This window comes from Marmota flaviventris, chromosome 7 (genome assembly GCF_047511675.1).
Source record: "Marmota flaviventris isolate mMarFla1 chromosome 7, mMarFla1.hap1, whole genome shotgun sequence".
NCBI lineage: Eukaryota > Metazoa > Chordata > Mammalia > Rodentia > Sciuridae > Marmota > Marmota flaviventris.
In genome coordinates, this window is record NC_092504.1 from 83,610,385 (window position 1) to 83,631,976 (window position 21,592).

General features: G+C 34.9%; 1 protein-coding gene across 1 annotated transcript in view; it reads right to left on the reverse strand.

Moving 5' to 3' along the window:
• The window catches only part of Ugt8 (UDP glycosyltransferase 8), a 49,255-nt gene extending 41,707 nt beyond the window's left edge, over positions 1-7,548 (reverse strand). The window contains exon 1 of the mRNA XM_027935459.2: positions 6,727-7,548. Within this exon, the coding sequence (XP_027791260.1) occupies positions 6,727-7,548 (822 nt within the window). The remainder of the gene's footprint in view (positions 1-6,726) is intronic.
• Between the last annotated feature and the right edge of the window lie 14,044 nt (positions 7,549-21,592).

Below are 21,592 nucleotides of genomic sequence, written 5' to 3' on the forward strand. Positions count from 1 at the left end.
GGTTGAGTTTAAAGCAATGGCTCTCAAAGAGTAGACCCAATAGTATCACATCACCAGAGAACTTGTACAAATTATTAGGCCCACACTGGACCTACTAAGTGACCTACAATCAAGACTTAACATGTATGCCATAGAATTCTGATCTAAACAATACTGAGGAAAGGAAATGAGAATACAAATTATAAGAAGGGATATATCATACATATATACAGGAAAATATAAGGATGAAGATTGGGGTTGGTTGCTGGGTCTGTACCCTCAGTTTTAGAAAATATTCAACTTACTTTTAAGGTTTCTACGTTATGTAGTCCAAGCTCATTGAAGTTTGACTATGGAACTGAGCCTGGGCAGGAAATCAGATTAGAAGGACAGATGTCATCAATTTGCCTGGAGTTTCCCCTCAGTTCCCTGAGGAATAAGAAACACAAAAATAGAATGGACAGGTGTACAGGCAGCAAAGAGAGGCTGGAATTCCAGCTGTCTGGCTCCTCCATTTAAAGGCCTGAAAAATCACAGACATACCCCTAAGTCTAAAAGAGGCCAGCATCTGGAGACCCTCAGAGCTACTCCCTTAATTCTTTCTGCCCTTGAAAAGACATATTCATCAGTTTCTGCTCATTTAAAAGACACTCATGAGGGCCTAAGACCACATCTTTCACTTGTCAGATTCCTTCTACTTCCATGAGAACAATAATGTAGGAAAGATAAATAAAAATCCCGAAGCAGTACCAGAGTCAAGTGCTAGAACAGAGATGAATGCCTCCCCTACATCCATCCTTCACCTCCACCCAGAAACTATTCTTCTATGTGCTATGTGGAAAACAGGGAGTGATCCATGACTCAGTAATTATAGATTATCATAAATACATAAATCTTGTAGTAACTACAAGAGTTACTACAGCAATAATAACAGCAGCAACTACCACCCACCAGATCTAGCTACAACTGTTATCCACCAAAATCCTCTTGGGTGAGTATCCTAATGTTAATAGGGCTGACTCCTTTATCCAAGAATTGCATGAAGACCAAGATTCAAAGTTACAATCACTTGGCTAAAGAAAAAAAAATAACATGTTTTTTCTCTTTGCGAAACACTGTCCAGTGTCTGGAAAGCTGGTATAAAATATTCCATAAACAAAACTAGGAAATAGGTAGTTTGTTTTCAGTATCACTGATTCTTCATAAACCGATGCTCACTTCATCCTCTCTTCAAAATCTGCACTCAGGAATAGATCCAGCAAACTCATTGGCAGTAGCTACTTTAATTTCCAAAATAGAACTATTTGGATTGGAATGAGAAGTATTTATTGAAAATATCATACCAAAAATATTGGTGCCAACAGTAACTTATTTGCAAAAATTGTCATTTGTAGAAATGATCTGTTAAAAAATATTTCACTTACAATTGCCAGTATTTGAATTAATATGTAAATGAACAATTCTCTGGGGCATATTAAAGCTTTAAGACTTAGCAGAGGTGAAGAGGTGTTTAAAAATCATGGCAGGCCCTTAAATATCAATTATCAACATGTTTAATTTGAATTTGGTTGTATATTTTGTTCTCATATTAGAAAATGCTTTTATACTCATAAAGCCTACAGAAACAATAGATAAACTGTTTAAAACTACAATGCTTCTCAGAAAATTATGGTATCAGTGAATTGAACAGTAAGTTATTGATGGTTTCAACAGTGCCTGATTTACTTCCTGGGTAGATTCACGTAACAAGGCAATCTAGTTTCTTACTACAAAATAAAGACAAAAATGTATAAGCTACAAAACTACTGCAAATACATCTGCAAGAACATCTTACGTTAATGAGTTCCCATAGGGAATCTATTATTTCTGCTCAACTATCATGTTGTATTGAATATCTGAACTCAGAGTTAGTAAATAGAATTAAATTATTAGTCTCTTCCAAACACTCTAGTCCTCAATTTTCTGATCCCCAAATAGCTACCAATATAGTATAATATTACTATACAGATGAAGACATTCTATAAAACTATATGTGAATGATGGGATCCAAATTAGGAACCCAACTATATAGGATATATATTTTGATTAAATAATACTTATTTTAAAACTAGCACTTTAATCAATATGGTATAATAGCTATAATGCTGTCTCAGGTTTTAAATATCATGAGATAATATGTTAGAAATGTAAATGTAAAATATTATTAAAATGGCCTTGATTTTCCATAACTGCTGCAACCCTGCATCAGCCTTACAGCACTAAGGACTCTAGTCCCACATCCCAGCCTAGGAACTCCATTCCTTAGTGGTGAGATCAGCTTTCAAACACCACATGGACAGTAAATAATGGCTTCCATGCGAATTTCCATGTGAATCAATGAATGCTGAAGACACACAGGAAGGCACTGTTGTTTATTTCTTGGTTTTATTCTTCTCACAATCTTATCTCCTCACAAGGGGCTTATCTATTCAATCTGTTGTTTTTTCTTTCATTTTCTAGGTAGTCTGGCCAATGACAAAATGACAAACAGTTGTTATTTCATGATCCTCACCTTGATCTCCTGCTATTTCTTATCTTTGTTTTCTCTCTTTATATGTATTTATTTATTTATTTTTGGCACCAGAGATTGAACCCAGGGGTGCTTACCTCTGAGCCACATCTCCAGCTCTTTTTATGCTTTATTCTGTGACAGGGTCTCACTAAATTGATGAGACTGGCTTTGGCCTCCTAAACTGCTGAGATTACACACCTGGACTCATCTCTTTTCTTATTTCTTACTATCTCTCTGCTCAAGACTATGCTTCCTTCAATTAAAAATTCCCAGAACAGGAAAATGAAGAGGCCCTTATCACTCCTTACCTGGCATTAAAGCATCACTGAAAGGCACCTAAGGAGTGCCATGCCATCTAACATCTTCCTTCAAGACAGAAATAGTTGCTCTGTCATTCATTACTATCCCTGTTTACATGCATATTTGGAACAGAGTAGAGATTATTTTAGTTTACCAATTGAGTAATGTCTGGCTCTCTCTTTTCTAAGTATCAATAACATTAAATAGGTATAACAGTTCATTAAAATAACTTAGCATGGAATTTTTTTATTGCTTTATGGCTGGGATGGTATAAGGACCTCCATTTGGAACAAACAGATAACAATGGTTATAATAACAATATTGTTGCACTAGCCAAATCATCTAATTTTTTGGCAACTATTTCTACTTGATATAGTTCACTTAATATTAAATATTTATTGAATGCAAACTTTTTTTGCATTCACTCAGTGTGCAAAAGTGAACAACGAGGGTATCTGCCTTCAAGATGGCCACATTCTGGTCAGAAAGAGTGTAGTATGGAAAACCAACAGTGAAGGCAAAATGGTTCAGTACTGTAAGAGCTGAAAAGTGCCAAAGATCCAACTACCTGACAGGGCCAAAGCACAGGCCAATGGGAAATCACCCAAAAACCATCACGTGAAATGTTTTCATTTTAATAACTGAAAGTTTTCTGAAGTGAACTTGTAATACAATAAATTGGTATTACTGTTATTGCCCTCCAATAAAACTACTAAAAGCTACAATCACTTTCTATTAGATTTCATTCACTTTTAATATTTAAAGGACCTACTCAAAATAGGGACCTATTTAAAGGTCTTTGTCTTGGCCAAAGCAAAGTTTATTTATTTATTTTGCATCCATGTTCTCTTCTGACCTGCCACGGCATAGCACATAAAACACTATACTGATATGGTCCAATCTCAACCTCTTCCCCTTTATCCACATCTTCTGGGACTCCTTCCACGGGCACCCAAATAGTTGATACTACACAGAGAGGGTTCCTCCAGGAACAGTTCCAACATGCATTTTAAAATGATTCTATGATCAAGACACTCTGTTTCTTCACTTTTTACCAACACAGCACTTTGGGATCAAAAACATTTGGATTCAGTTGATTCCTATTACCAAATTCTTAAAGAACTAAAGTCCCAAAAAGTAAGAGAATCATCTGTTGCTTACTTTAAGCACTAACAATCTTTTAAAATATAAAAAAAATAGCAAAACTGCTCTCTCTGTATAATTTTGTACACATTTATGATTGCGTAAATGACAAGAAAAAATGAGTGACAAGAGGGATGGGCATCTTGACAAATTAATATACAGCAAAACAATCCACATCACACAGGCTGTTTGGCAGGAACATTAAATGAATGAAGCTGATCTAGATACTCTATAAAGATTCTTAAGACTCAACACTTATGAAAGCTTCTAAAAAATGTCTTTTAGAAATTTTTTCTACCTTTTCATTCCAGGTCGTGAAATTCAAATCCCTCTGGTCAAATCATCTCCAGACATCTGGAAAACTCAATCCATTCCCAGTGTAAGATAGCAAGGCAATTAACAATTAAGCCATTATTAGTGAACTGTGTGTTCTCCGTGGCTACTTGCTGCACCCTCTTGTTTAGTGTCAAACCATGCCTTGTAAATAATACAGGCATTTGAAAAACTCATTAACTTTTAGAACCCCATGGTATAGTTTATCATCTCACATAAATCAACTGGAGAAATCTCAGTAGGAACACAAGTGTTCCCAAGCACATAAAACCTCAACAAAGTAAGGAATATCTAAAAGACATATCATTTTTCAAATACTCCCTGCTGAAGAACTATAAATCGTCTACTGAAATGAAAACAGCCTTTCAAACTTAGAATCCAAAACTTTCAATGCTAATAATATACTTATCCGTGTCCTTAAATTACATATAACATACATGCCATACATGTATGTCTGTGTGTGACCCAACTACAAAGCAATTGTTGCAAACAGAAAACACACCTGAATAAAATCACTACAGAAAGCCTGAAGAGGAAAAAAGAGCAGCAAAGTCCACAAAGTAGGCTAAAGCCCATGTCAAACACGACATTATGGCAAATCAAAAAACTTTTGAGCGTTACCTCACGTGACCATACGAAGAAAATGCAAATGATTTTGTTTTTAAAGTAAAACAAATAGTGAAGCTAGTCAGGACATCAGGATGCATGGGAAGCAAGATAGGCTTCGACCATAAGGGGAAAATGCTCACATGCTATGCATCTTAATGAAGAACAAAGTATAAAAAATGACATAAAAAATTATCTGGACTTAAATTGTGACATTCAAGTTGCTGCAAGGAGTAGATTCCTTTTCATAGTGATTCCTTCTTCAATAAGGTGATAAAAGACGAAAGAAGGCATCCAAATCAAACCAAAATGAGCTGACTGAGGGCACTGCTCTCAGTGGGGGGAGAGAAAGACCTGGACAGAATGAGGCTGATCTGTATAACATTATAAATGACTCCACTACAGTCAAGACAGACTTGCTTACCAAATCTTTTAGAAGGTACTTCTAAAATCTGATTTTAGCTACCTTTAATTAGGAGAGTGATATATCACAAGGTGACTCTGGTAGAGAATATTTTAAGGATTCACATTGGACTTGGATAAATACATGAGTGGCTGAGATAAACTGGGGTTAGTCCCTATCCCTTACAGTTGTCAGAGAGCTAAACAGTGACACTAGCTCTGGTGGCTGTATCAATTCAAAATGCTAGCACTGAACAGGATACAGATCTGGCTATTTCCATGTTTCTATGTTACATGAAATATATCGAGGTATTTCTTCTCAAGTATAATTCTAATGGTTGTATTAGAAAGACTATAGGTCATATATTCCAAACACCTTATTAACCCATAAAAAATCTGCCCAGTGATTGTCATTATCTGATACCTATAGGAGAAAATCTGAATTTACTATTTAGCAAAGCTCTGATAGATTTGTTTGCGTAGAGTACCCAGAGCTGGGGAACAACAATTTAGCAGAGTTGTTTTGAGTAATTATTTTCAGAGATTAAGAGTAGAAATAGTTTCAATAAAGAAAATTCTGGAACAAGTCCTATGTTTCCTGGTAAATAGCATCAAATGTTGAGACAGCCTGAGATTAGAAAACCCACAACAGACATGTGTTTGGCTCCTGCTGGTTTAGGATACCTAATTAAAAGCAAACTAGGATAGAGAACAGAACATTCAGGGATTCACTGATAGCTCAGCCAAAAAAACTGAGGTTTGGCAGTGAACAAAAAGATTGTCTTGAAGTGGCATTAATTCTGTCCTTGAAATGAAATTGCACTAGAGCATGATTTCCTTAAAGAGTTACATTTCCTTACTAACTTAAATTAGTTGGTAGTCCACTTTGATGGAAGTCAGTGCCTCATTTCCATTGTAGGAGATAAACTTTCTAATGATTCTGACTTTCCCAAGAAGAACCTTTATGCCATCAGTTTATGTTAATTTGAGTTGACTAAACATAGAGACCTGTGATTGTGCTATTTGAGGAAAACAAATAGTTTAATAGCTTAATTTAATTGTTTAATTTAAACAAATAGTTTAATTAAAAACAAAAATTACACTTATTAAAACTAACCATCTCACTAAATTCTCTTTATATACTATAGTTATTACTTAAACAAAAATCTATTTCCCAGACAGTCTATTGATCATATGGCAGAGAGGCCTCTTGATAATATGGAAATGCTCATTCAGAGCAGGAATGTGTCCAGGGGAAGTGGTGGATCAGCAAATTAAGGCACTTTTGTATCCTAACTGCTTTTTCAAGTAGCCTTAGTTACGGAACAACCCTATCTCTTCTGGAAATCAAAAGTGACCTTTACATTAAAAAAAAAAAAGAAACAATTACCAAGAAGTTCAGCAAACCTTACTTCTGGTAGTGGGCTGGCGGGTTTGGTGAGGATTCCTCCTACATAAACAACGTTAGGCAGAGTGGGTCTTGGAAACTCCAGTGCCACGTCAGTACACAGCATCCACAGGCTGGACCCATGAACCAAATCATACATGGACTTCTCCGGCAGCAGGTTGTACTTCTGCATTATCCTTTCATATTTGGGAAGAACCAGAAAGCTGACCCCTAATCTGGAAATGAGGTAAACGCCGGTATTTTTCATCCTTTGCAGCAAGTTCATGCGGTCTGTGAGGAGTGAGTTAAACTCTGGGACGTAAGCTAATGGAGCAGGAGCTCCCACTTCAGCAGGATACCAAAGGCCAGTTGAAAATACAGCATATTTAACCCCTAAAAGATGGGCTATCACAAATCCACACATATCATTTGGGTCTACCAGCAGCAAATCAAACTTTTCTTTTTTCAGACTCTGGATTAGGGCTTGGTTGCCAACTATCATGTCACAGTTCTTAGTATAATGATCCAGTATGTCAAACAGTTCGATTGCTGTCAATCTCCCAGAGAAAATATTCCGCATTTTGGACTGCAGGAAAGCGTCAGAGGTGGTACTGTTGAAGATCCCTGGGTAGCGCTGGAGGCTGTAATGATTAGATGGGGCGATGTCTCTGCCTTCAGAAAGGAGGAACACTGTGCGGTGGCCCCTCTCATGCAAGGCTGAGGCTAGCGTCTTGAAAATGTACATATGGCTTTCAAACATAATTGGCGGCACGATGATGATTTTGGCAGCCCTCGCTATCCCAATAGCGCTCCACAGGAGCATGAAATACAGAGTGTAAGACTTCATAGCTGTAATGACAACCAGAGAACAACTTAAAACAGAATACAAGGTTTACTATTCAAAACAATGTACAAAGTCTATGTTTTTCAAACTATCTGATGATCCAGTACTTTTAGAAATTATGCTAATATTTTTTCTAATTAAGCCTTCACTTTAAAATGCTAGACTGTTTAAGTACAGAATTGGAAACAACGTTGATACATATTTAAAATGGGCCAGTCTGAATGCATATAATTTCATGAATAACCAAGGATTTTATAATTTAAAATAAAACATAAAGTTGAATGACGTGATATTTCTTCTTTGAATATAACCTATGAAACCACTTATGTTTATCTCCTAATTGAACATCAATGTTAATTCCAAGAAGAACAATTGAAATTTTTTATTTCCAGGTATATCAGCATACATATTTCTTACTTAAATCATCTAAATCAGCAGTCACATTCCCAATTATGACCAAAGCATACCAAACAGAGCAAGCTTTAGAAAACAATTCTTTTAAATACCAGTTCAGTAACTCTGCAGAAAAGACTTTTCTCCCACAGGAAAAAAAATTATCTTTAGCATATATTTCCCTTCTACTAAACATCATTAAATATCCCAGAAGACTGCATTTGTGTAAGTTATATCAATTTGCTGATGCATGCTAAGGGTGTTATCTAGGAGAGAAAATTTTTAGAAACATACAAGAGGTACTGCATATCAGAGAAGGGACTGATGAGTGAACATGTCCCAGACCACACTTCTTATGTTCTAACTTTAACTTGGATGCAGACGGCAAGTCAGATAATGGCTGTACATCCCAAGGCTAACACTTCTACTCTTTAATGCCAACAGATTTTGTGTAAAGCCATAATCTATGGTTCTTTAGAAATGAACACATTACACATAGGGTCCACATAGAGTGCAAATACTTCCAACCTTATTCAACATAATTTATACTTGGACTCTAAATAGAGAAAAGGTCTAAGCAATTGAACATGCAAACTAACATTTTTATACCAAGGAATAATTTGGAATGGATTTTTTCATACATCAGCAAATCTACTCCTATTCATATTCATTTTCATTTAACAATACTATTTGAAAAAAGTCACACCTAACTACAGTTTTAAATAACTACGCCTTCTCAAATACTTCCAGAGACCTAAAAAAACAAAACAAACAAAAAACAATGGGCAAATCTTGGATTCTTCTAATATCAAAACTGAAGTATAAGTTAAATTTCTAGATGCTTTTTCCTTCCCATTGGCAGAAGAAATAAAAGTAATAAATGTATAATGTTAAATGTTGCTTGCATACAGGGCCTTAAAAATACACAAATTTTGGGGCTGGGGTTGTGGCTCAGCAGTAGAGCACTCACCTAGCACATGCAAGGCACTGGGTTCAATCCTCAGTACCACATAAAAAATAAGTAAATAAATAATATATATATATATTTAATATACAAATTTGGACAAGATGTTTTTATAGCAAAGTTGTCAATTACAAAGATCAATAAGAAAGAAGCAGCAAATCATGGAAAAAAAATTTCTAGGACATTATTCTACTGTATTGCCTTATGGATGTGTCTCTCTGATGTTGTCTTCTTCCAATTCTAGGGAAGAAAAAAAAAATAGAGATTTTACATGCTCATGTTATGAATTTCAGGAGTGAGATTTACACAAAAACAGGTATTTCAGGTCCTTTGCTGTCACTGTCTGCATGTCGCAGAAGATGTACTTAATGGTGGACAAATGATAGACAACTCTTCTCCCCACTGGGATTTGAACCTTGCTGAGCAGACAGCAGGCACAGACTCTGTTCAGTCACAAACAACATCATAACTAAAAACAAAGAAAAAAATAATAGTAGAGGAACAAGTCTTTTCATTGTTTCTTATCTTGTTCTTTCTCCTTTTGTATTAATATTTTATTTCAGTAATTATTACAAAGTAAAAATAAATCACCAAAATGGTGATTCTTGTTTTAGTGAACTATGGCTTATGACCTATAATAATGCTGTCCAACAGAACTGTCTGTGATGATGAAAATGTGTATCCTTGCCATCCAATATGGTAAACCCTACTCAACATGTGACTACTGAACAGTTCAAATGTGGCTAGTGTGACAAAGGAAGTGAAACACAAATTTTACTTAATTTAATTACATATGGTTTGTGACTACCATACCATAGATTCCATACCTAGATTCTGAAAGTCAACTACTCAGAAGTACCAACCTTCATGTGGCAAAATACTTATAAAAACTACCCCCTTCATATGTCTTCAAGAAACAATATCAACTGCCAAAGAAACATCATGCTATTCCACTACATAAATACAAAATTAATTATGGAAGATTACAACAGCAGTTCAATATAAATATCAGAAAGATAACTGCAGTAAATAAGAAAATGACTAACAAAACTATCAACAAATGTTGAGATTTTGCTAGTGCAGAATGATCTGAGTATGTCTCCTGGGAAGATGATCTTCAGACATATTATACTGTATCAGACCCCAATTTTAACACTGCTTTTTATCTTTATAGTAAGTGATTTTAGTTACAACATAGGATGTGGCACCAAAATTTCTTACCCAATATAAACATTAATTATCATCAAAACACCCAAATAAGAACTGATTCATACAATGACGATTCCAGATACCACACTGTTAATTTTTAAAAATAATGACTCATTATTTTCAATATATGACATAAGACTACACTTGACATTTTAAAATGCCAAGGATATGCCTTTTTATTACATGAGGTAAAAAAATAATAATAATGCTATCTCTTTAGTTTCTTGCATAATTACACTAGCATAGGCTTGGGTGGGGTTTTAAATGCAATAACATCCAAGAAATCAAAAGCATGAATCCACTCCTACTAATGCTTTTCAAAACTAGAAGATTGGTGATAACTTAAGAATTCTCTATTATTTATACTATTTAACATAATTCTGATGTTCAAGCATGTAATAGAAAATAAATGAGGTACAAAAATGAGAAAGCAGGAAACAAACTTTATATTTGCTGAGATTAATAAGATTTTCTTCATGGAAAACTTGAAAAAAAATGAGTCAGCTGATATCAAGGCAAATTGATAAGAAAAATCAATTCCCATTTACCATAAACACACACACATACACACACACTCTAAAAGTTTTAACCACTAGCAATAATTACTTACTCATATGATAAACATTTTATTTCCTAGAAAACAATGAGAATTATTCAAAAATAATAATTTTCAGAAATACCGAAATCCCTACCATTAAGGAAGCCTGTATTTTATGGAAGAAGAGTAAAAATTCAAGAAAAAAATAAATAAATAAATAAATATATAATAATTTAGAAAATATTACCAAATAGTAAAATAGTAAATAGTAAAAAACAAAACAAACACGCAATACAAATTCTTCTACAATCACTTTCTAAAAACAAATGTTAAAGCCTTTGATTTTTATGGAATTAACCTGAGAATCTGAGTACTAAACATACTATTTGATTTGAGACTGATTTTGTCTTTCAATTTTAAAGAACTATTCTTGTATTTTCAGGAAACTTTATAAAAATCAAGAATTTTGTCAACTGTTTATTTTTTTGCATCTTAAGTTCATAGTTTTTAGTTTTTCTCTGGAAAAAAAAACAAACAGAATAGTAAAGGGAAAACAGAATTATATACATCATTCATTAATTCATTATTTCATACTTATTTAAATAATATACCTTATACATAAATTTTAAAACTGCTCAGAAAAATTTAAGAAAATGACCAACTGAGAACCAAATAATGTAAGGATCAAAAAATTTCTCTAAAGTATAGATTTATAAAAAACATAATCAAATTTCTAGTAACATGTGCCCCCAAAGTTAACAAAATGATTCTGAAATCTACTTGAAAAAGTGAAATTGTAAAAGCAAAAAAAATTAAACATTAAATGGAAAAAAAAATGAAGAGGCTTGCATTTTCAGCTATTAAAACATACTACAAGCCAGGCACAGTGGCCCATAACTGTAATCCTAGGGGCTCGGGAGGCTGAGGCAGGAGGATTGAGAGTTCAAAGCCAGTTTCATCAATGATGAGGCACTAAGCAACTTAGTGAGACCATGTCTCTAAGTAAAATACAAAATAGGGCTGGGGATGTGACTCTATGGTCAAGTGCCCCTGAGTTTAATACCCAGTACCCCCCCCAAAAAAATACTATAATGTTACACTAAAATAATGTTATGGTAAAAATAATGCAGTAATAGTTAAAGAGAGAGAGAGAGAGAGAGAGAGAGAGAGCGAGCGCTCACTGGGCTAATATATAAGAAAAAGAACCCAAACATGTCTTTATAATATATGCATAAATATGTTACACTAAACTTGAACATTTAAATTCAGTAGGAAAATAATCAATCCCTAAAATAACAGGATCACTCTTTAAATAACTAGAAATTAGGATCATATTTCAAACTTTAAAGATAAAACCAATTTCAGATAAGTTCAAGAAAAAAGTATACAAATATATAAGGAAACAAACAATCAAACTTTTAAAATGGGCAAAAGACCCGAACAGAACATCTAACCAAAGAAGATATACAGATTGCAAATAAGCAAGTGAAAAGATATTCAACATCACATGTTACTAGAGAACTGTAAATTTAAACAATGAGATACCACTACACACCAATCAGAATAGCCCAAATTCAAAACACAATCATCATCAAGCTAGGGAGGATGTGGGCCAGTAAGAACTGCCGTTCAATCTGATGAGAATGCAAAACTGTATAGACACAGTGGAAAGAAGATACACTCTTACCATATGATCCTGCAGTCAGACTTCTTGAAATATACCCAAAGGAGTTGAAAACATGTCTACACACAGATCTGCACACAGACATTACTGACAAACCTTGAGAGCAATCAAGATGTCCTCCAGGAAGGGAGTGTATAAACTGTGGTACATCCAGAACTGAAATATTTTCCACGACTAAAGCAGAAATGAGCTATCACGCCATAAAAAAACAAGAAGGAAGAAATCTTAAATATATATTACTAAGTGAAAGAAGCCAATCTAAAAAGTCAACCATAATGATATTCTGGAAAAATCAAAACTAGAAACAGTAAAAAGATCAGTGGTTGCCAGGGGCTGGGGGTAAGGAAAAGATGTCTAGGCAGAGTATAGGGAATTTTTAGGGTAGTAAAGGAACTCTAGTATTATATTGGTAGACACATGACATTATACATTCTTTAAAATCCATGCAGTGCCCAGCACCTCTTGGTGCACCTTAATGTAAACTATGGGCTTTGAAGGATGGTGATGTGTCAGTGTAGGTTCACTGATTGTAATAAATGTAGCACTATGACACAGCATGTCCACAGAGTAGGAATATAGGAAATCTCCATTCTTTCTATTCAACTTTGCTGTAAACTTAAACTTGCATTAACAATAAAAGTTTATTAATTTTTGAATGGTTCTATGCAAGGAGTCCATAATATTTATCTTATAATTTAATATAATTATATAAAATATTACAGTTTTATTGTAACCATCTTATATTTTAATATGATCATAATGTCATTATAATAGTTGATAATATTGTTTATATTTAAAGCTACCTAAAAGAAAAACTTAATAAAAAATAAATAAACTTTGTATAAAAAAAGTGAATTGGGCTAACTAGAAAAAGCAAAGTGGATTAATTAATCCAAAACAGATTATGGAGTGTGGCTAGCTGAATAGCCAAGTTCTCAAGACATTTAAGTCTTCCTGGAGTTGAGTATTATATTTACAATAAGATAAGCAAATATTCCAGTCATAACTGCCACCAGAGGTCAATTTTGGCACTACACCAAACAGGGAAACTTAACCTCTCTTCAAACACAAGTAAGCCTTGGAAAATACCATCCAGCAAAATAAAGATTTTTTTTTAAATATTTTTTTAGTTATAGTTGGACACAATACCTTTATTTTATTTATTTATTTTTATGTGGTGCTGAGGATCGAACCTGGCACCTCAAATGTGCCAGGCGAGCGCTCCACCACTGATCCTCAACCACAGCCTCATAAAATAAACATTAAATACATAAAGATTCAGTAAAATAAACTGACTGGACATCATTACTAGTGCTTTTAAATAAATATACATTCTATTTTAATAATTTTTCTCTTCCCCAGCACAAATTAAGCTCAATAAGCGTAGGAATGCTAGTAAAATGTGGTAATTGTCATTCTCATTGCCTACCCAAGGTATTAAGTGCTCAGTAAATGATAATATTTGAGTAAATGACTGCAGGTGGGACTGTACACCAGGACTCCATGGACCACCATTAAGAGGCCCATTTTTTCGCCTTAATTTTAATGACACATCCATTGCCTGACTTTGGAACAAAATTTAAAGTCAAAAGCTTTTGCCTGAGGCACTGAAATTAGTTATCACCTCAACTACAGAGAACTTTCTGGGTTAAAAGGGCAATGCAGGTGGAGGAAGAAAGTAGCAAGTCCAAGTGCAGATCTTACTACAGTCCTGAATTCAGGGATCTTTTTTCATCTCATTAGCTAACTTCAACATTCACAGCAATATTATAAATGACTATGAGAATTACCATCATGTTCAAAGATAACCACAAAATCCTGAAAGGAAACTGGAATATCTTGGGTGGCAAACAGAGGCACATAATAGGACACAGCTGTGCCATCTATTTTTTTTTTTTTCCAAGAATGGAATCCTCTAGCTTAGCTGATAGACAAAAAGACAACAACACATCCAAGCCTTCCTAATAGGAAGTTGTAGTCATATATATAAGTTCTAGTGCCTGAGAATGAGATGGAAGAAGTGCTACTTGCAATTTCTAATTTATGCCCTTACAGGTTTCACATTTCACCTTCCTACCAGTTGGAATGAGAATGTGGTAATGATTAACATCCTGGACCAGGCAGACAGGAAAGGTGTAACAACAAAGCACTTGAGCACCAGCACTATAGAACCAGAACACCAGTAAACCCTGTTTAAACCCAGAATATTGTTTGTGAAGCAACCGAAGTACCTTTCACTGTCTCTGCTGATTGCCCCAGGGTGACTAACCATCCAGGTTTGTCCAGAATAGAAGGAGTGCCCAGGGTGGGACTTTCAGTGCTGAAATTGGGAAAGTCCTGGGCAAACCAGGGCAAGTCAGTCCCCAGAGGTCTCACCCTGTCTGTACCTTTCCTGCATCACAGACTTGATCAGAATTATTTAAAGAACATACAAGGGCAAGAAGGGTTGTTCCAATTTTATAGATAATAAAACAGAAGATAAAAACTTGACAAAGATGTAGTCTCTAGTAAATTAATCCACTTATATTCTACCATGTGAAAAGAGGAAGAACATTAAAAGAAAATATTGTAACTGTGGGCAAGCTTCAGGGAAAGTTAGCTCTTTTGCTACATAGTTGTTAAACAGCCCAGGCTTTAAAAATTCATCTTTCCAGCTGTAGATATAGAGATATAACTCAGTGGGTAGAGTGCTTGCCTTGCATGCAGAAGGCCCTGGGTTCTATCCACAGCATCACAAAACAAAAGCAAATAAATTTATCTTTCAAACATAGGCAATATCTGACTTTTTAAAGGTAAATTATGAATGGCTTTCTGCAAGTAAACTACTGAAAGCAAAGAATCCCCTAAAATCATATTAGAGAATGAGAACCTCTTGGTTTGGGGTGGAGAGAGAAGAAATAATTTATAAAATGAAAGTCATCTACTGTTGTTGACTCCAACCACCACCACCACCCCACCACCCCACCTCCCCACCCCGCCAAAAAAAAAAAAAAGAAGCTCTAATCTGGGTGAATATTTTACACTGGGAGAATTCAGTTGGCTATCAGCAATTAATAGATGAAGATAGATAATGCTAGATCTGCAAATCCACCTGTTTACTACAAACTTATTTGTATGGTTATGCACAATTTAACTGCAGAGATAAAACTGGAGAACGATACATACAAAAGAAAAAAATATTTGGTTCCACTTCACAAATAAATTTGGGTTCCCTAGAAGAGAAGGTTTTAGTCAAACTTCTAACACAATCACTTTTCGTTGTTTTTTTTTTTTTTTTAAACTGGTGAATCTCAATTATACAGAATGGTGGGTTTCATTGTGACATATTAACACACACATAAAAACACAAGCCAAAGGCTGGGGTTGTGGCTCAGTGGTAAAGCACTTGCCTAGCATGTGTGAGGCACTGGGTTCAATCCTCAGCACCACATAGAAATAAATAAAAATAAAGGGAATGTATCCACATACAACTAAGAATATATATATATATATAAAAGCCAGTAAGTCCCCATCCTTCCTTCTTTCCTCCTCAGGCCCCTTCCTAGTCCCCTCCCTACCCCAATGATCACCCTTCTTCTTTTATGACATCCACTTTTTTCCTTGTTGGCCCCCCTTCTGGCTTCCACATATAAAGAAAAACGTATGACACTTTTCTGAATTTGGCTTATTTCACTCCACTTTCATCCATTTTCCTGCAAATAACACAATTTTCTTCTTCTTTATGGCTAAATAAAACTCTCATTGTAATACAATCACTTTTTATTTTTTAAAACACTTTTGTCTAAAAACAAAAATCATTTGAAAGGGCATGATGGGAAATATTTTATTCATATGACTTACAATCCTCATACTAACATGTCCCATGAGAGAAGATGAAAATTAATATATCTCCAGAAGCACTATACAGGCATATCTTTACGGAAGGAACAGACCATTAGCAGTACCATTCAAAAAATTCCATTCTGAACCTGGGACTCCAAACCCTACCCTTGAAGAAGAGGTTATAAAGAAAGCTGTTGCTTTTGTAGCATCCCAAGCCAGCTGCACTTAGCACTTCTCCTGGATATAATGATCTGCAGTTATCTCCTTTCAGACATCAACAGTACAGGTGGTGAAGCTGTAATGAGAAACTCAACCCCATTCTCTTATCAGTGATAGCTGGTTCCCGCCCACCTGGGGAGCTTCACCACAATCATCAGGTGGGAAGTGAGGTAAAAAAGGAGACCATGGTGAGGAAAGGAAAATAGGATAATATGAGTAGCAACAGACACTGCACCCAGAACCTTGTATCCAGTTAACACTTGAAAATAGTGCCTAAGATTAGTCACTTAAAACTCACAAATTGAATTACTTAAAATAGTGATCCTCAAATTTTAGAGTACAGAAGACTCACCTGAGGCACTTACTAAAAATGCAAATCCTAGGTCTCTTCAGCAGATAGGCTGTTACTTGGGGGAAAACCCCAAGAATGTGCTTTTTTTAATAAGCAGCTGCAGATTTTTATGCAATTATCTACGAGAATAATGGATAAGGATCTAGTACTTACCATCTAGGATGTGGCTCTAGCGCTCAGTGGTAGAGCGCTTGCATATGTGAGGCACTGCATTCAATTCTCAAACCGCATATAAATAAATAAAATAAAGGTCCATTGACAACTAAAAAGAATGCTTTTTTAAAAAAAGATGTGGATCTAAAATGGAAAATATGAGTTAAAGCCCAATTGCTTGGTTGATTCAGAAAAATATAATGCATAGCCCCAGAACAAGGGATAAACAACTAAAAATATCACAAAACAATTTTTTTTATTTCCTTTTAAAAAAATACCTAGTCTTTCAAGAGCACATGAATAGCTTTTGTATTTTAAACACAGAAAAAAGACATGACAGTCCCTTTCATTTGCATTCAGTTTAATATCCACTTTCCCCATTATCAGTTATTACACAAATTCTAAACCAATTTGAACTATTAGTGTGTTAGTAAAATATTATTATCAATTTAAAAACAAATGTCAATTTTAAATTAGGGGGTTTGGGGAAATGCATCATACTTGGTAACCTAAGACTGTCTTTCAGTTAGCTCACATTTCAAGTTCTTTAAATTATAAAAATAAAATTTTAAATGATCTATAAATAAAGGAAAAATTAAAATGAAAGTAAAGTACATCTATGGATCCCAACAAGTCTAATTTTTCTGAACCTAATTTTCTTGACCAGTGAAGTGAGGTTTTTGAAGATCTTGCTTGCTAAAACCTACTGAAAACTGGGTTTAAGTATATGTTTAAAGCCAGGTGTATTAGCACAGATGTGTAATCTCAGCTATTTGGGAGACTGAGGAAGGAGGATCACAAATTCAAGGCCAGCAAATTAGTGAGATCCTGTCCCCAAAAATAAAAAGGATGGAAGAAAGTTTTAATGAAGGTTGGGGAAATTAGCTTTAGCGTGCTGTTGGGCCCCTCCCTAGCAAGCAAGAGGCCCTGGGGGTGAGGGGGAAGGATGGATATTAGTGTAAAGAGACTGATATGGAAAGAGACTGAATTTGAGGAGACCCTCTGAAATTATGAACAACTTTCTCATTATGAGATTGAAAGCCGAGGGGCCTTGCCCCCCCACCACCAGTGGTGGTGATATGCTCTAAAGAAGCTAAGAATGGAGACTGTCCCCTCCCCAGGCCTGTCTAGCACAGACTAACTAAATCAGCATATATACTAAATCTGCATATGTACCTTTCCTGCTTTTTGTCTCTTTACTGCCTCTTCTGATTTAAAAGATTTGCTCACCTTCAGAGATTTCAAAGATGGAACTTTTGAAACAAGTTTCTTCTATTTTCCTTCAAAGTTGACTTTGAATAAAACATATTTTCCTACCAATTTGACTCCAAATAATTCTGGAGCACTGTAGCCTAACCTCTTTTCCAGACAAGTACTGATGCTGAATGGTAACAACATGATTTGGTTTACAAAAGTACTTAATACCAGGATCAAAGGGGTACTAAGGAGAAAAATTAAGAGATTCAGTATTCACCTTGTTTTTCAACTTTACAGAAAAATCTTTAATGTGAGCACAAATTTCGTAGGGTTACTGTTAAAAATATAAATTAAAGTTTAGAAGGTACAAGGTGGGCCCCAAATTATTTCTTTGTAAACAAGCTCTCTGATGATAGGATGGGAAGATGGATTACTCTTGAGTAAGCCAGGATTTTGTTTTTATATATTTTTAAATTTGTTCTAATTAGTTATACATGACAGTAATATTCATTCTTGACAAATCATACATAAATAAAGTGTAACTTCTCATTTGTCGGGTTGTACATGATGTAGAGTTACACAGGTCTTGTAATCATATATGCACATAGGGTAATAATGTCCATTGTACTATCATTCCTACTCCCATTCCCCCACCCCTCCCTTCACTCCCCTCTCTCTACTCCAAAATACATCTATTCTTCCCCACACATTATAAATTAGCATTTTAATATCAGAGAAAAAACATTTGGCCCTTGGTTCTTTGGAATTGGTAAGCCAGGATTTAGAGTAAAGCCAAAGGTAAAACAAAGAATCATAAAACACCATCAAAAGCACAGTAAAGCAGTCAACAATACCAAACCTACTGGAAAATAAATTACTTTTTAGTCACACATAAACAAAGAGCAATTGGCTTCAAATAATGGAAGGACCTAATGGGCCTAATAAATATTTGTGGTTTTTGTTGTTGTTGTTGTTGTTTTTTAATGCATTGAGAGGTGGAAGATGAGTCAATCTTGAAACGTATGGCTATAGTTCAACTCTGGATGCATGTTATCATCATGTGGGGAGCTTTGAAAAGCTAGAGGTCCCTGAAAAGCTGCCACCCCTAAACGATTTCAATTAAGCCAGAGTTTATAGAGATTAGGCTCAGGTCTTAGAACTTTTTGCTTTTTAAAACATGCTCCCCAGATGTTTATAAAATGAGAACTATGAGCCCACACTTACAAAAATATACAAAATTAACAAATATAACTAAATTTTTCAATAGATTGGGGAGTGTGGGTGTGTTAATGGAGCTAAGAATTCCTGCATCCACCTAAGTAGCCAATTAGTAAGTAGAAATATAATATCATGAATTTAGGCTATAACACTAAATTTAGGCTATAACACTAAAGTGGGAAATGTTAAACAGAAGTGTATTTTGAAGAAGTGTACTAAGTGGAAATTTCCTTTTGTCCTCAAAATGATCAGAAATTTTTTATCATATGAGAAAATGAAATGACTGGCTATTTGGTATCACAGATTAGTGAGTCTCAAAGGTATCACAGGCCAAAAGCACCTAAACGGCCATTGTGGTGGTGCATTTCTGTAATTTCAACAACTCTGGGAGGCTGAGGCAGGAAAATCTCAAGTTCAAGGCCAGCCTGGGCAATTTAGCTAAATCCTGTCTCCAAAAAAAGGAGTAAGTGAACTGGATGGGTTAGGGATATAGCTCAAATGGTTGAGTGCCCCTAAATTCAATCCTCAGTACTGAAAAAAAGGAAAAACAAACAAAAAAAATCTAGAGGATTTGTTAAAACACAGAATGTTGATACAGTCATCATAGTTCCTGATTCTTAAGATGGGCTCAAGAATTTGCACTTCTGAGTTTCTAGGTGATGCTAATGCTGCCAGATCAAGAATCAATGAGAATGAAAAAAATTATGATTTCAAAAATGCAATTTTCTTTTTCAGTAGAAACATAGTGTCAGAAAAACACTTTCAAGTCTTTTATCAGTCCCAGTTTTAATATCCACGTGTTTGTGCCCTATAGTGTAGCTCTCTTTTTCTGCAGTTCCTCAAAAACCAGCTTGGTACCACTTATCTGCATGCATTTGCATCATGTGACCAACATTCAGCAAATAACATGGAAATACTTTGTTGTGAATCTAATCTCATCTTTAAAGAAATGAGAAAAGTTTCATAAATCAGACAACCAAGATTGTCTAAAGTTTAAAATTCTGATGGGCACATGCTTTCTTAAAAAAAAAAAAAAAACACTCTGTTTTAAAATGCTTTAACTCTTTTATTGGAATTTTAATTAGTGAGACACAGTAAGTGAATCTGGAGGAAACACAGATCAAATTTCACCTCCCACACTGAAACCCCTTCACAAGTACAGGGAACTGCTTTCTAAATATACCACAACTCAGAGGTTTTTAAGACTACAGATATGTACTAAGATGTAAAAGATCACAGAATTGCATCCTCTGTTTATTAAGAATTCCCATTTTTTAAATATGACTAAATGGATTTTTAACATGATCTGCATTAACGTTACTAAGGTCACAAAATAAGTTTCCAAATGATGTCTCAAACGTATTTTGGGGCCAAAAATATCTGGCTGAACATTAACAAAAAAGAATTCTAAGTATTCCCCATTTGTTTCTTTGGAAATCATCACAGGTGAACAAATAACAAAACCCCACCACTCTTGTCTCATGAAATTCCAGTACAATCACTACCAGAAGACAGTTACAAACCATTACATTAAAAAAAAAAAACAGCAAAGTGATATTATTCCCAGGTTTTGTAAGGTTTTAGAGAAGACACATGCATTTCTCTAATGCTCCCTTACTCATGGGTAAAAATGTACAGTTTTGTGTCTTCTAATATTTAGGATTATACCAGATATTTACCATAATGAAGCAAGTGGTGTAGGTACATCACTGCTGTTGTATTAGTCTTCCAAATATTATGTAAATATACTTAAACATGGAACCTTAATGCTTGTTATAAGAGTATATGAAATATGTTTAAAAAAAAGTATTTCCATTTAAAAAGTCAATCAGAGCCACAATTTAAAGCCTAAATATAACTGAGTATAAACCTTCTCATTTGTTAGAAAGGTACAAAGTCTCTAGGGAGTGGTTGCCTAGCATCATGCAACTAGTTCATAGTTACTCATTGGCAGAGTCGAAACTAGCACTCAAGTTTCCTGGGTCCTTACCCTGGATCTCTCATTTGTACCATATAAAGATACCCCAAGGTTGTCACTTCCATGTCAGAAAATTGTTCAAAATTTTCTTGAATTCTGGAATCAATTAAATAAATGTATAAATCAAAATAGCAGCCTTAGAAATGTCTTAGTAAAGATGTTCTTAAACCTTGTTTTTTTGTTGTTTTTGTTTTGGAGGGGGTGTCTGAGAACTCAACTCAGGGGTGTTTTACTACTTAGCTACATCCCCAGCCCATTTTGCTTTTACAGGGCCTTGAATTTGCCATACTCCTATCTCAGCCTCCCACCTGCCCCATCAC